This window comes from Cebidichthys violaceus, unplaced genomic scaffold, assembly GCF_023349555.1.
Source record: "Cebidichthys violaceus isolate CVI_PGR_0920_01 unplaced genomic scaffold, fCebVio1.0.p SCAF_11, whole genome shotgun sequence".
In the NCBI taxonomy this organism is placed as follows: domain Eukaryota; kingdom Metazoa; phylum Chordata; class Actinopteri; order Perciformes; family Stichaeidae; genus Cebidichthys; species Cebidichthys violaceus.
This window is the reverse complement of record NW_027176274.1, coordinates 1,692,563-1,709,009: the sequence shown is the minus strand read 5'-3', so window position 1 is coordinate 1,709,009 and position 16,447 is coordinate 1,692,563. Positions and strand designations below refer to the sequence as shown.

General features: G+C 40.9%; 1 protein-coding gene across 1 annotated transcript; it reads right to left on the bottom strand.

The window, feature by feature from the left end:
• Nucleotides 1-3,186: 3,186 nt before the first annotated feature.
• Nucleotides 3,187-15,633, bottom strand: il1rl2 (interleukin 1 receptor-like 2). The gene is given in 12 exon segments (XM_068736986.1): nt 3,187-5,808; nt 5,810-5,979; nt 6,119-6,316; nt 7,721-7,885; nt 7,986-8,150; nt 9,223-9,362; nt 9,486-9,612; nt 10,795-10,860; nt 10,958-11,117; nt 11,779-11,947; nt 12,060-12,297; nt 15,484-15,633. Coding segments are annotated over 12 exon segments (1,791 nt in total). The 5' UTR covers nt 15,551-15,633; the 3' UTR covers nt 3,187-5,682.
• Nucleotides 15,634-16,447: the final 814 nt, after the last annotated feature.

Below are 16,447 nucleotides of genomic sequence, written 5' to 3'. Positions count from 1 at the left end.
TACGTTGTTAAGTTACGTTGTTAAGTTACGTTGTTAAGTTACGTTGTTAAGATACATTATTACATTCCGTTGTTAAGTTCCATTGTTATGTTCCGTTGTTACGTTCCGTTGTTAAGTTACGTTCTTAAGTTACGTTCTTAAGATACATTATTACGTTACGTTAAGTTACGTTGTTAAGTTACGTTGTTAAGTTACGTTGTTAAGTTACGTTGTTAAGTTACGTTCTTAAGATACATTATTACGTTACGTTAAGTTATGTTGTTAAGTTACGTTCTTAAGATACATTATTACATTACTTTGTTAAGTTCCTCTGTTACGTTACGTTGTTACACTCCGTTATTGTGTTGCATTGTTTCGTTCTGTTGTTCGATACATTGTTTCGTTGTTCTGTAATGTTGTTTTTTTTTGGTCAATAATTTAACGCAAACCATGATCTCTTTTCTATCGTTTTACAACATTAACCGGGTGGCATTGTGCGTTTCTCCAAGCGGGATTTGAGGCTAATATGAAACAGATCTATAAAACATATATTTAGTTCAGAAACTTCAAGGTATCCTGTGGTTTGCATAAACATACAATGCCAACATTTTTCTGGTGACTGGGTTGTCGAATTTATTTTCTTTTCTGTACATAATGTATTCTTAATGAAACTAGAAAGTGAATCTGGGACTGATTCAGTGACATAAAGGATCATTTAAAAAAAACAACACTTATTCCACTATTCCTGAATACGAGGCTTCCTCATAATTGGAGACGTCCAATGAAATAACAGCAACAACAAATAAATCCCAAATAAACATTCCACTTAGTAAGAAAGTAGACGGTAAGTGATTTGCTATGAAATCACTCAATGAGTAGAGGTAAGTGCTTTCCAATACAGTGATGAGATGACGGTATAAGTGCTTCATAAGAGCTCATTGTCTGTTGAGACTCGACAGGTTCAGAACAAAAGCGACGCAGAAACATTCAGACACCATCAGTTTGCTGTAGAAGCCCCGTGTAACAACACGTCACATTTCTACTCATGTTTCACAAAGTAAAGAAGGAATGTTCATCATTCCCTCTCAGCCAAAGTGTCGTGGCAGGTTGTGAAAGAGGCACGAAACAAAATCTATTGGTTTTGTGTACATGGACACAAATTGTCTGTTGTTTTTTGTGTCGCAATGGAAAGTCAATTAGGACCCTTATCGTGGTGGACAGACAAATTAAACGCATCCATGAGACTAAGAAACGGTCAGAACAATTGACTTGGTATCGTGACAGTTTTCCTAAACCTAAATATTTGGTTTTGTTGCCTAAACCTAATGTTGGTTTTGTTGCCTAAACCCAATGTTAGTTTTTCTGCCTAAAGCTAACGTTGGTTTTGTTGCCTAAACCTAATGTTGGTTTTGTTGCCTAAACCCAATATTAGTTTTTTTGCCTAAATCCAATGTTAATTTGTTGCCTAAACCCAATGTTAGTTTTTCTGCCTAAATCCAATGTTCATTTAGTTGCCTAAACCCAATGTTAGTTTTGTTGCCTAAACCTAACGTTAGTTTTGTTGCCTAAACCCAATATTAGTTTTGTTGCCTAAACCTAACGTTGGTTTTGTTGCCTAAACCCAATATTAGTTTTGTTGCCTAAACCTATTGTTGGTTTTGTTGCCTAAAGCTAATGTTGTTTTGTTGCCTAAACCCAATGTTAGTTTTTCTGCCTAAACCTAACTAAGCCCAACCATGATGTTTTACTTAAACCTAACTAAGAGCTGTTGTTGCCTAAACCTGTTTTTTTGTTTTTTTTGCAACAGACCACCGACACACGTTACACAAACATTTGTCATCGGACGTCCACCGTCACGATCTTCCCACAAAAACAGACTGGACGTCAGTGCGGTTGAAGTCAATCGAGACCTCTTTAATCCTGACAACTGCACACACACGTACAGTAAGAAGAATTCAAAGAACCAACGTCTTGAGAGCATGTGCATGGCAGCTCTTTTTCAGTGCAACATGATTCTGAGCTGTCCTGAATGTGAACACCCTGTGCACACATTTAGACTATGCTGCTGTAGGAATTAGGGTTTTAATTGGACAAATCTACCCCTCATCTTTTATGTTTAATCCAGTGCCAATGCAGGAAGGAGTGTAAGGGATTTTCTCGCAGTGAGTCCAACTTTCATGGACTAAAGTTCCAATAACATCACATAAGTTAGAATTAACGCTCCTCTTTTATTTTGAGTGTAAGCACAATTGTTTTGATGCCTGAACCAAACTATACCAGTTTGTCATAATCACAAACTGTCCATAACCTCAACCAAACTGTACAGTAGTTGCCATTGGCATAATTTCAAAGGTGAGGGTTTTTAAAACGATGCGTTTCCATTTTTGAGCATTGAAAAATAAATATCCTTTCCTCCTACCCCAACGAAGATTATTATTTTTACGTCATGGACCAAAATAACTGACAAATTCAAATTTTGTCCGTTGCCATCTTGGATGTTTTGCAACCAGTGAACAGGAAGTGACCATATCTGGACTGAGGAGGAGTGACGTAGAGACGCCGTATACGTCTTGAGACCTGTCAATCAGCGTGTAGCCCCGCCCCTAAATCATCCCCTGGTTTATGGTGTGTGTGACTCTAAATGGAGCATAATGTACTAAATGAACATCATGCTGTATTGAAGAAGACTGTAAACTAGAGATTGAGACCATAAACTCATGTTTACAATGTTTACTGAGGGAATAAATCAAGAGAGAAGTAGAGTCATTTTAGACTAGACTTCTATACGACCAGAGGAGTCGTCAGACCTCACTGATGCTCTTGTGGTTTAAATGGAGCAAATCTATGCAGCAATCTCTACCAACAGCTTAACTGCACATTCCTGCACTGTGACAGGGTTTTACGACTTTAACTTTGAGCCCTGACAGACCACAATGACTGGATCAAGAGCATATCCCATGCCACCACTTTATATTACGGGCATCCCCATGAGCTGCCACATTTCAACCCACAACAATGTGCGTCAGGGTGCAGTTTGTGAACATGTAAAACAATGCTTTCATGTGAGTCATGCTGCTGGGTTTATCTTTTGAGTCAAAACCTTTCGTGTCTCAGTTAGCAAAATCTGCATTAAAGATTGTTCGTAGTTGCAAGTATTCTAAAAGAATTGGATGCAATTCCAATTTTAGAGCCAACAAACAAACAAACTGTTATATAAATATTTATTCATGAAAATTTAAATGAGAAAAGAGACGAGCAAATGTACAGGATGCCTGAGATAAAGATTAGAAAACACGATGTTTCTCTGAAAGACTGAACAGGAAATGTTGGTGCAAGATTCATAGAATCTTTGTGTTTGTTCTAGAAGTTTCTACCTTATGAACGACTCAGTTATGATGTTCTGCTGGGTGGATGTGTTCGAGATGAAAACACCGGTTTGTGCGCTTTCGTCTAATCTTACAAATTCGTTAAACAAACTATGATTCAATTATCTGTTAAATGACTCAATGGACCTGTCTAAGAGGCTCATTATCCGTCTGTGTCCCTGAGAGCGGGCTTTCATAGAAGCTTTTAGGGATGTGATGCACTTCAGCTGAGCCCAAAATGCACATTTACAGATGCTGACAGGAAACAACCGATCAGACAGTGAAGAGCTGCTCACCATGTCTCTGACTGGCTGCGATGGTTTCCAGTGTGCAGCGCTGTGCGCTGACGGCTGGAGAAACAGACAAAGGCTTGGAAGGCAGAACATTCCCGCGTTGCAGCATCAGAAGTGGGTCATTAACACTATGTGTTGTTGTTTTGAGTCTATCTGTGATCATTTTGTATCTCTTTGCAGTACTTTTGTTGTACTTTGTGGTTGTTTTGATTTCTTCTTAGTCTTTTAACGTCTCTTTGTAGTCCTTTTGTATTTCATCATAGTCTTTTAACGTCTCTTTGTAGTCCTTTTGTATCTCATTATAGTCTTTTAACGTCTCTTTGTAGTCCTTTTGTATCTCATTAGTCTTTTAACGTCTCTTTGTAGTCCTTTTGTATTTCATCATAGTCTTTTAATGTCTCTTTGTAGTCCTTTTGTATCTCATTATAGTCTTTTAATGTCTCTTTGTAGTCCTTTTGTATCTCATTATAGTCTTTTAACGTCTCTTTGTAGTCCTTTTGTATCTCATTATAGTCTTTTAATGTCTCTTTGTAGTCCTTTTGTATCTCATTATAGTCTTTTAACGTCTCTTTGTAGTCCTTTTGTATCTCATCATAGTCTTTTAATGTCTATTTGTAGTTCTTTTGTGTCTCTTTGTTGTTGTTTTGTGCATCTTTGTAGTCATTTTGTGTCCGTTTGTAGTTGCTTTGTATCTCATTATAGTCTTTTAACGTCTCTTTGTAGTCCTTTTGTATCTCATTATAGTCTTTTAACGTCTCTTTGTAGTCCTTTTGTATCTCATTATAGTCTTTTAACATGTCTTTATAGTCCTTTTGTATCTCATCATAGTCTTTTAATGTCTATTTGTAGTTCTTTTGTGTCTCTTTGTTGTTGTTTTGTGCATCTTTGTAGTCATTTTGTGTCCGTTTGTAGTTGCTTTGTATCTCATTATAGTCTTTTAACGTCTCTTTGTAGTCCTTTTGTATTTCATCATAGTCTTTTAATGTCTCTTTGTAGTCCTTTTGTATCTCATTATAGTCTTTTAACGTCTCTTTGTAGTCCTTTTGTATCTCATTATAGTCTTTTAACATGTCTTTATAGTCCTTTTGTATCTCATCATAGTCTTTTAATGTCTATTTGTAGTTCTTTTGTGTCTCTTTGTTGTTGTTTTGTGCATCTTTGTAGTCATTTTGTGTCCGTTTGTAGTTGCTTTGTATCTCATTATAGTCTTTTAATGTGTCTTTGTAGTCATTTTGTGTCTCATTGTGGTAATTTTGCGCCTGTTTGTATTTTTTTGTTCTCGTTTTTGTCATTTTGAGTCTGCTTGTAATCATTTTGCGTCTCTTTGCAGTTGTTTTGGTCTGCTTGTTGTCACTTTGAGTCTCTTCCTGGTTGTTACTTGTCTCTCTGAGGAGGCCCCTGACACTTTGGGCCCCTGGGCCTGTGTCTGGTAGGCCTAATAAGTCACCAACCCATGCTCATTTCTTTAACGAAGTCTCTTCGTTGGTAACTTTTAGTCCTTTTCGGCTGATTAAACCTCTGATCAGGTTGAGGTTTGGTGGCGTCGGGAAGTATTTGAGATTGTGTGACTTGCAGCAAAATGTCAATCTGATAGAATCAACGAAGCATCTTTGACCTCCAAGAGATACAACGACACAACGAAAAGTTCAAAAGCATCAAGCGTCACGGCTCATGTCAGAATTAAAGCGTTGTAGATGCAGACGTGGAAAGACTCCCCTCCATCACTGGTCCACATCTGGCTGTGGGCTCAACAACGTCAAACTCAAGTCCAGTTCATGCAAATGATGCATGCAGTGATGTCTCACGTGTTCGTGTTTTTGGGGAACGTAAAGGAGGACTCTGCAGCAACAGCCTCATCTGAGTGTAAACTGGTGGATTCCAGAAAGTGAATCAACGAACCAGAGTTTCAAACAAGGCTGATAAGAATATAAAACAGTTCCAGCGTTGGTGAAGTATTCCTGTTCTGTGCCCGGAATCCAGCAGATGTTTTTGTTTGTTTGAAGTGAACCGTACGTCACATAAATCAGGTGATGATCAATAAACGATCAAATATGTTTCAGGGATGCCGTCTGGTTCCCACATGTCAGATAAATAAACAAAGTCTCCCGAGGAACAGAGATCTGAAGGCGTCTGAATTTGTCTCTCGGTTCAGACGGCGGTCTGGAGTCTCCCCGCAGGCACCGGGGGCATGTGGTACCGCAGGTTCTTCCAGAAGTTTCTGTTTGAGCGCAACCTGTTGAGTCTGTTGGTTCGGAGGTAGGTCTTCTTCCACGTCAGAGCTCCTTGTTTCCTCCTGATGTAGCGCAGAGACTCCGGCAGGCAACTGTAATCCACCGGACCGTCTGCGGGAACAGAATACAATGTCTCCAATGTGAATGGATCAACAATGGAGAGGACCTTTAGCTCTTCAGTCAGACTTTTTCTGAAGGTTGAAAGCGGTCTCGTGTTTGTATATAGAAAGACATAAAAGTCCGTCCTCACCGATTTCCACCAGGATCACTCGGGGTTCGTTCTGGGTCAGAGCGTCGTAGAGGCCCACCTTCTGCTCGTAGCACAGCTGGTTCACGTTATCGCGCAGCGGCACCTCCTCCTCTGTTTTGGTGGATTTCACCCCAGGTGAGAGGATGATTATCAGTCTGCGGCATTTGCGCACCGTGGCAGCGATGACGTCATGCATCGCTGGGAGAGAGATTAGACACAGGAAACGAGAAACGAGTCAAATTGAAAACACGGACTTTTAGATAAAGGACAGACGTTTTTGTTTATGTCTTGTCAAATGACTCATTAATTAACTAGAATAAATTATAGTTCAAACTACAGCTGAACATTTTCCAAACTCGTTCTAATCTCACTAACAGTGAGAGAGGAAATGTTTGACATTGTTGGTGGAAAGTACTTAAGTACAACCTTGAGGTACTTGTACTTTACTTGAGTATTTACATTTTATGTTTCTTTCAGCTCCACTACATCTTAGAGGGAAATATGGTACTTTTTACTTATTTATTTTGACAGCTCTAGTTAATTTGCAGATTTTATTAATTATTTGAATTAATTATTAATGCAAATTATATTTAAAAAAATAAATGATGGTGTATAATGATAAATTAAAGTATCCAGCAGTGTATAAAGTAATTTAAATGAGCTCATGATCTTCATCAGCTGTGACATTAAAGTGATGAAGTCATTAATGCTTTAATAATTATAATCCTGTTGTACTCTGTACTCGGCAATTCTGCATTGAGTACTTTGACTTTTGATACTTCAAGTACATGTTGCTGACAATACTCACATACTTTTACTTAATTAACTAGTACGTAAATAAGCATTTAAAAGGCCAAGCATGTAGCATTTAGGGGGATCTATTGACAGAAATTAAATATAATATTAATATTCTTTGGTGTAAAATCATCCGTTTATATATCTACATACTCTTCACGGAGTCCGTCATGTTTCTACGGTAGCCCAGAACGGACAAACTAAACATTGTGTTTCTACTTTTTTTTCTCCTCAGCCACCGTAGTTCTACTACAAACTTTGGCAAACAGGAGAAGTTTCAGTTGGTCGCAGTCTGAAAACTCACCACTAGATGTCGCTAGATCCTCCACGCTGCTCCTTTAAGGAAGCATTTTGAATGCAGGACTTTTACTCGTGTAAGTATGTCTTACTGTGGTATTACTACTCATAACAATAACTTTCAGGGCCGGTGTATTAATATCCTGACTAACAGGCACATTGTTAGACGAGTCTAATTATCTCCATCTATTGAAAACCTTTTAATTATAGAACTGAGGACGTTCTCACAATATTTCTCCCAATGTGCCTGTTTTTTGTTTTCTTTTATTTACAGAGGAAATACTGGATTTAAGTGTCCCTGAATGCATCACTAAGGAACTCAGCAAATTACAGTAACACATGAGAAAATAAAACTAAAGTGATTAACTGAACGTGAACAAGAACGTGTTTGATCTCTTGATGACAACGTGTGTTAAATGTAAACATAACCGGGTTTGTTCCCAGGAGAACCTCCACGTGGGTTCTTCATCAAACCTCCACATGTGAACCAGGTGAGTGCCGGCTGCTGACCTTCTCCGGGGCAGTCGTCCCGCCCTCGGATGTACAGGGAGTATCCGTGTTGTGTTTCCAGCTTCTCAGGAAGGATCTGCAGGGCCAAGCTCGCCATCTCAGCTGAACTCAGGGCGTCGGGGGGGAGGAAGCTCACGTAGGCGTCGTAGAGCTTCCCATCAGGGTCTGCGGAGAGGACGATAAGAGCCGCGCGGTAAAGCAAACAGAGGGAGTTCCCGGCAGTATGCGGTCGGTCGGATGAGTCCGCTGAAACAACTAGCTATACCTTGCTTGGAAAAATGTTTCAGCAGCGTCCTGTGGGCCAACACCAGATCCACTTTGAAGACCAGGACAGCGGCGGCGAGGAGCAGAACGGCCAGGGAGGCGGAGAGGCAGAGGGCCACTCCGGTGTAGAGGGCACTGTGGTCGGCTGGAGAGAGGAGGAGGCGGACTGTTTCAAACATAAATAAAGCAGAATACACAAGGAGAACAGGGCAGACATTCAGGTGGGATCCGTCCCTGGGGGGGGGGACTTTTCTCGGAAACCAGCAGTTTATTTGTAGATCCCAGTCCAAACACAGACTGTGTCACACAAGACCTGAGCTTTGTAGGAATGTTTGACAAAACACACATCTCCTTAGAGGTCAAACTAAATAGACTAATGCGTCTATAAATATAGCTTAGAAGGGTTTCAGTGCAGCTCCTGTTGCACTATACGACCAAAAGTATGCAGACACCAGAACACCACATCTGATTCTAGAACGTTGGGCAATAATCTGCAGCTGAAACACCCTCCACTCTTCTGGCTTCAGGCCTTTGCACCACATTTAGGAAGCTAAAATCTGACAATCCGGTTCACACCAAAAGTGGCACCGAAACAGGATCAAACTGATGCAACAAAAGCTGAAGATTCATTCATTCATGTCACAGATTTAAACATTTACATTCATGCATTGTTTGCTTAAATGACATGCCATGGTTGTTCTTTTTGTACGGAAGCGCTAAGAGGACAAAAAGTAAAAGTGTGAGTCTGAGCTAATTAGTTTTCTCTGCTGTGTTTATAACTTGAGAAAGAAAAAGGGAAAAAGGTTTTGAACAAGATAATCCAAGTTCCTCAAATGATTTTTTTTTTCACCTGGGATAATTTTTCCAAGTTACTTTTCTTCATCTGCTTTTTCTAAAATTATTCATGTTTTCCTCCACATGAGTTTTTATTTACATAACTTGCTCACACATTAGTACCTTGTGTTTAAAGTGCATCAAGAAAACATGAACGCTTTTAGTTCCATTTAGAACATAAAAAAGTGGCGCACGCCAGCCTCTTGTGGTCAAAATAGGTATTACAACAACAAACACAAAAAGTTACCTGGCAAAACGTTTTAACGTGTTCTTAAATCATAAGGACAAAGAAAATATCTCAGGATTTTCTCTTTTTTTTTCCCTCACAGGGCTTCCGTACATTTGTGTTGATATTGCCTTCAGTATTTCTGTAATGTTTAATAGAAGAGAAGAAAAGAAAATACCTTCTCGAAGCCACACAATGCCGGCTTTGCGTCCGGCGGAGTTTGACACAAAGCAAGAAATGGGAACATTCAGGAAGTGACGACGGACTTTAGAGATGGACAGATTGGACTGACCGTACACCTGGCCTCTGTCGTGCTTACTGAAAGGAACAGGACCAGACAGACAATGTCAATGTCTTCATCTTGTTTTGCTTCACAGGCCCCCCTCCCCCTCCCCCTCCCCCTCCCCCTCCACGTACATGACAGGAAGCAGAAAAACTCACAAGTTCCAGGAATCTTCAAGCTCCTCGAGATCGTCACTGTCATTCTTGTCGACGGTCCAGTACATGAGCGCCTCGCTGTCCTCGCTGTAGCCGATGTAGGCCAAACACTCCAGCGTCGCGCTCATGCCTGCAGTCATTGATTAAGGGAAGAACAAAGTAAACTGTCACTCCACACATCCTGGTGCCGCGATAAAAAATGGTCACCGGGAAGTGAAACGCTCTTGAACGTCATCGTTATCAGTTACAGGAATGAGTTTGGGAAAAGTCCAGAATGCACGTTGACCTCTGACTAAATCAATCCTGATCAACAGAAACCACCATTTCAGCAGAGCTTGTATGATCAGACCTCACTCGGTCCCTGAACACATCCCACCTGGTGAAGAAAGCCCAGCAGAGGCTCTTCTTCCTGGGGAAGCTAAAACCAGCTGGTCTGCCCCCTGAACTTCTGGTAAACTTCTACAGAAGCGTGATTGAAAGCATCCTCTGTCCTGGCCCGGGAGGTTAGGACAGCACAGAGGACTGTGGGAGTTACCCTGACCCTGACCTGGACACTGTGTGCTGGCCGCCTCCAGAAGAAGACCAGCAACATCTGAGACATCACACACCTGGTCTCTCTCTGTTTGTTCCCCTGATACAGGACTATCAAAACCCGGAGTAACAGAGAGCGGTTTCCTCCATCAGTGAGATTTGTTGTTAGATTGATTTATTATTATTATTATTATTATTACCAGATCAACCCTCCAATATATCTTGGAACCCCTGGAAACATATGTCTTCACTGCTGCTGAGGAAGTAGTTTGGATATTAATTAATTACTTGATGTTACAAGGCTACACACTTTTAGAGCCACTGACTGTATTTAATTGTATTTAACTGTATTTTATTTTATTTAAATAACGTTTTTATTATTAAATTAAATTTAATTTAATTTTTATTTTATTTATTTTATTTATTTTATTTATTTTATTTATTTTATTTAAATAACGTTTTTATTATTAAATTAAATTTTATTAAATTTGTTTTAATAACTTTTTTTAAATTCATGTTATTTTATTTTTATTTTTATTTTTATTTTTATTTTATTTTACCAGGGACATTGCACATTAATCAACATTTCACTACATTAGGACTCAGTTGAAGTAATGACTCATTATTCATTTGAATAGAAAGTTGACACCAGTGAGAGGTGAGAGAGAGAGATTAGCAGCAGATGACTCAAACCTGACAGACAGTGTGTGTGTGTGTGTGTGTGTGTGTGTGTGTGTGTTACTATGACAGCGGTTGTACAGTGTTAGAGAGTGTCACTTACCTTCTTCAACCACCACCACTTCCTGTTGAGGGTACACCACCTCAGGCTCTGGAATAACTGTGATATCTAAAGACACAGGATCAGAGAACAAAGCACGTTACTACACGGCGTGGTAATAACAGGCGTAATAACAGGAGGTAATAACAGGCTGAAGTGCACACACTCTTGACAGTCAGCCGGATGCTGCGTGCAGCCGTGTACGTCCGGCCGTCCACGCTGACGTCCACCAGGCAGGTGTACATCCCAGCATCCTTCTGCGAGGCGGCAGACATCCTCATGAGGCCGCTCTGCTCCACAGAGATGTGGTCCATCGGCCGGCAGTCCTAGGGTCACCAGAGGACCACAACGTTATCCACAGAGCACTTTTCAAAATAACATGAAAGTAAAGGAGAAGGTCAAAGGAACTAAAGTCAGGAGAAGCTCTCTGATAACGCGGTTATGACTTGTTGGTCATGAATAGTTCAGAACACAAGCTCCCATGAACCACTAGCTGCATGTTGTCATCACGCAGTAAACAAAGGAGGTACATGAATACGCTGAAGAGTTGCCGGAGGACGGATTCAGATGTTTTAATCTTCAGATGGAGCCGTGCTAGCTGTGTCCACCTGCTTGCACTCTGTATGCTAAGCTAAGCTAGCCGTCTGCTGGCTGTAGCTCCGGTAGACGTCGTGTCATCCTCTGCAGGAAGGTGAACGAGTGAGTTTCCTACAACGTCTCGCTCCACAGGATCTTCAGTATTTGGAAGTTGCAAAGGACGAGGACGGCGTTATTTTATATCACTTTCCAAACTTTCCCCGTCTATATGAGTTCATTTTTAAAGCCTCAATCAAGAAATAAGGAATATAAATGAATACATGAATCATACACTAGCCTGGCTCTGATTGTTTCTTTGTGCTGAACAGGAAGAAGACATGAAGTTGAGGTGTGTACAGTACACGCATTAAGAAGAGCACACATCTGGAGACATCGTGGAGCTGCGCGTACCTTCATCCATCGCACGTTCCTCGTGGTGTTCAGTTTGAAGATCTCTGTCTGTTTGCAGGAGATACCTTCACTGACTCCCAGGGTGATGGACTTGTTTTCAGGCGGATCGGGACACTTTCCACGGGACACCGACACCCCGAACGTCACATTCGAGGATCCAGACCTGCTGCTGAAGAGGAGGTGGACCGTGAGACCACCAGTGATGTTCTACATGTTAAGTCCTAATATTTCTATTTCTTCAATATTTTGAATTGCTGCACGCTCAGTTAAGTTGAACTCACTTCAGGGGGAGTGCACCAGAATACCTCTTCTCACAGGTGTACGTTCCATCATGAGACATCTGCACAGGTAGAAACCACAGCAGCCCGTCCCTGACCTCCACTCCGGCGGGCAGCCTCGGGCCGCGAGCCCCACCTCTGCTCCACGTCACGTGGGCGTGGGCGTCCGCGAACAGGCACTTCAGCAGGAAGAGGTGGCCGACGCTCACGTGGTAGGTGTCTGCTGCCCCGCTGTGGTCTGCTGCGATAGTGCAGAGGGAGGCCAGCTGTTAGTCACGCTGGAGGGCATCTCATAACTGTTTAACAACACGTCCTTCTGTCGCAGTATTATATTGGAATGCTTCCATGTATTGCATATTTTGCTTTTGCTGCTTTATCTGTCAAAGCACTTTGTAAACTCTGTTTTTGCAGGAGCCATATAAATAAAGTTATTATTATTATTATACTGTGATGCTAAAGATACACAACTTCTTTCTCTCTTCTCTTTATGAAAGAACTGTATTTCTCACTAAATACATGTTGTATTTTACACTAATATTCAGCTGCATTAAGTGAACATTCGTAGTACTCTTATTGTAATATTATGTCTGTGTTAATACATGTTGTTAACTGTAAACAGACCTCCCACAGCCAACGCTTACAGTAAGTTAAATGTGATTTAACTGTGATTTATTGAAACAATGCTTATGATATTGGTCATCACAATAAGCTTAAAGTTGTATTAGAGCTGCTGCAGCCTTTAGTATTCTCGTTACATCCTCATGCATCTACTATCGCCGCCACAAGGGGGCACTGCTGCACACATAATGCTGCATTCACGTGAAGTAGGCACTGTGGGAAGAACGAACACTTACCAGCAAACCGGCACAAACTACACTTAAAAACACTGTTTATGTAGTTCTATCTGAAACATAGCGTAGATCATCTCACCAGATCTCATATTTATATTATTTTAATAACAGATTCTTATATTTACTGTCTCACTTGAACGCAGCACGGCACTAACGCCAACTTCACTATGGATGTATGATCCAAACCCAAAGTTATTCGATAGAAAAACAGACTTCAGAGTTTAAATAAATACAGAATCAAACACATAAACAGACAAACACAACAAGTAGAGGACAACAATAAGGAGAAAGGACACAAAGGACACATTCTGAGGACACTTCAGCTACAAAGTTACCCGGCTGTGTTCACCTTTACATTCAAACTCAAAGCATCACTGCTGACCCGTGCAGATGTTCAGCAGATGTTCAGCAGATGTTCATCAGTGGCTGGTTTTGTGTGTGTGTGCGCTACAGTCGGTGGAGGAGTGATACCGACTCCATCAGCTTTCATTCACCAACATGTATTGTGATATAACAGTCTGCACGCAATGAATACGATTGGCTTTGATGGGAAACGCCAGCGTTTGTGAACACCTGTAACAGGAAGTGATGAACGGATGCATCATGGCGTCACTCACCGGTCGCTGTCTCGTTGTTTCCTCCCTCATTGGTGCTCATGAATGACGCTCATGATGCTGACCACTAACATGTGTTTAACATGTTTGTTCGCACACTAAACTCTTCTTGTACCTGTGTGTAACTACACTATGTTTTGTAGTAGTTCATATTCAGCTATTGATGTATTTATGAGGTCAGTTTCCCGTGTGAAGCTCGGCTTTTTATTGCGTAACTTCACACCGAGTGAACTAGTTCCTTTGCGACGCTGACGTCTTGGGACTTCCTGCAGACTCGAGCGCGAAGGTGTGGCGCTGAACGTTTGCCACCTTTGACCTTTTTCATGTACAGCGGAGGCACAAAGCTTTGCACCCTGTCGTCCGTTAACGTTCTACGGAGGTCTGTGCTCCACGTGTGTCACCTCTCCACACTGTGATCACGTCAGAGACACACCTGTCCAGCATGCTATCAGAGTAGCTGCCAGCTATAAAAATAACAACAACAATACATATCTGAATGTCTTGAGACCTCTAGATCTGCAGAAGACCGGCACATTTCTCACAAAACACGGTTTAAGAATGAATTATGACAATTTCACACAAATGTCTGACAGGATGAGGCGATGACGTGATGATATTCTGAACAGGAACTGATGTAAACTGGTAGGCGGAGGCGTTAACTTTAGTTTCTACATGAATCTCTTTGTTGTTGCTCAGTTCTTATCAGTTAATATTCATCATCAGGCTTTATGACTCATAAACTATCATAACTTTGAGGATCGTTATCTGCTTTCTTTATCTTTGGTCCATTTCCAGCATTTGACCCTGAATCATCTGTAAATATAACACGGGCATATTAAATACGGTTAGACTGACGTGACAACAGAAATCTTTGTTTCGTCTTTTAACGTCCTTCAAGTTCCCAAGAAACAGAGGAGTGGCAGTGACAGAGTTCATTGTGCTTTTGATAGTCCGACACCATTAACCGGTGTTTGATCAGTTAATTATTAATATATAAAAATAAATGACATACAGGAGGCGTTTAACTGAGCTTCATCCATCCGGTTTTAATGTGTCGTGGGATTAATGTCCTGCCTTTGTAGTTATTTGTCTTTGCTGAAGTTTATTGCCACTTTTCTATCAGGTCTCGTGTGTGTGTGTGTGTGTGTGTGTGTGTGTGTGTGTGTGTGTTAGTCCAGCTGTTGTAAATTAATTAGACAAATTGTCTCATGAATTCGATTTGAAGTTAGCTCGTGAATGATATTTTGAAGGGCTCTTATTTTGAAATGCTACATCAGAACGTCCTGGTTCTCTCTGAGTGACAGCTTGAGGTGGTCTGCTATCAACCTGAGGTTAAATGATTCTGTAACAATAAGGTATTTGGACTAAGAGAAGAAGAGAAACGATTATCTTTAAATTGAATTCACTTGTTCGTGGGTCACTTTATGCTTTTGTCGTGTTATTTCATTTTTTTTTTCATGATTACACTTTTGGATTGAGAGATTTTAAATCTCAGATCATAATCATCTTATTCAATCATGGAAAACATTTGGTAACAGTGCAGGAGGTCCTTCTCTGTGCTTTTGAAGGGAAGTTTCTGAAGTTCTGTTGAACTGGTTACAAACAGGAAAAGCAGCATTGCAACACGGCGTCTGAACTGTGACTTTCTGTTTAATATTTAACATTATCTCTCTGTTACATGAGCTGTATGTTCTATTAATCTGATTATGTGTAATTCTGTGTTTTCAAATGTTCTCTTTCACCCTGCAGCACCACAGAAGCCATGTCAGCTCTTTGTCTGTAGAAAGTGAAAATGAAGAGTCAGCACAAATATTGGAATCAACACTTTTACAGCGTCTCCGTGTCATAAATGTCCTGTAGAGCAGCCGGTGTCTGGTTTTAACAGTGACCTCCAGCAGAGGAAGCTTTTTTTATGAGCCGGTGGAGAATAGAAGAAGAGTAGAATAAAGATGAGATACTCACTGTGAGCCACAGTGGAAGCTGCAGACATCAGAGCAGTCAGCAGTAAGATCCATCCCGTCGCTGCCATCGTCCTCGTTTGTGGGAACAGACACGTTACATTTCATTAAAGCGCTCCGTGGTTCCTCAGACATGACTTGTGCCCTCAGCCACGCCGACTCTCTGCACTGACTTCAGGTTTCTTCACTCTAAACCGACTCCCAGAGAAAGGGAAGTGAGAAAGGTGCAGTTTAACACCGCGGACTAAAAAGAAGGGCAGCGCCTGAACACTCCCGGTGAATTCCCACAAAGTTCCACTGGCTGTCCTCCAGAAGACAGCGAATAATAAACCCGTTTGTTTCTCCACATTCTGGTTCATTTTTCTCTCTAAATGTCCCAGTTTGTCATCAGAACAAAGGGTCTGAATCAGGTTCATGAGAAGACATTCATAAATAGATATATATATATCTACACTATATGAATAACAGTTGAGTCAATATGAAACTAGTTTCCCAGATGCTGATGCCAAGCATAGACCCATTAACAGTGAATATGTATATACATCAAACCTTGAACTTACCAGACTCAGGCTCAGCAGCAGCTCGTTGTATCACTGACCTTCTTCAGAGCCGGTGGGTTTTCCGTCCTTGTGTTTTCACAGCGGTTCACACTCTTCCTCTCACGCCTGCATTACATTTTCCACTCAACAGAAGAAGAATAAAAAAGCACCTCTGGGTTTTTGCCGGATAGGTGCACCGCAGTGATTAATCCTGAGTTCTTCAGCAGAGCTTCGGCTCAGAGATGTAGGCCAGCAGACCTCACAAGCTTCACATGTAAAAGTGACAGTTGTGTGTTGTCTCAACAGACATTATGTAACTTGGATAAAGAAATATTAAGATATTAAGATAGATAGATAGATAGATAGATAGATAGATACTAACTTTATTGATCCCGCGAGGGGAAATTATTTTGTTACAAGCAGCAATAG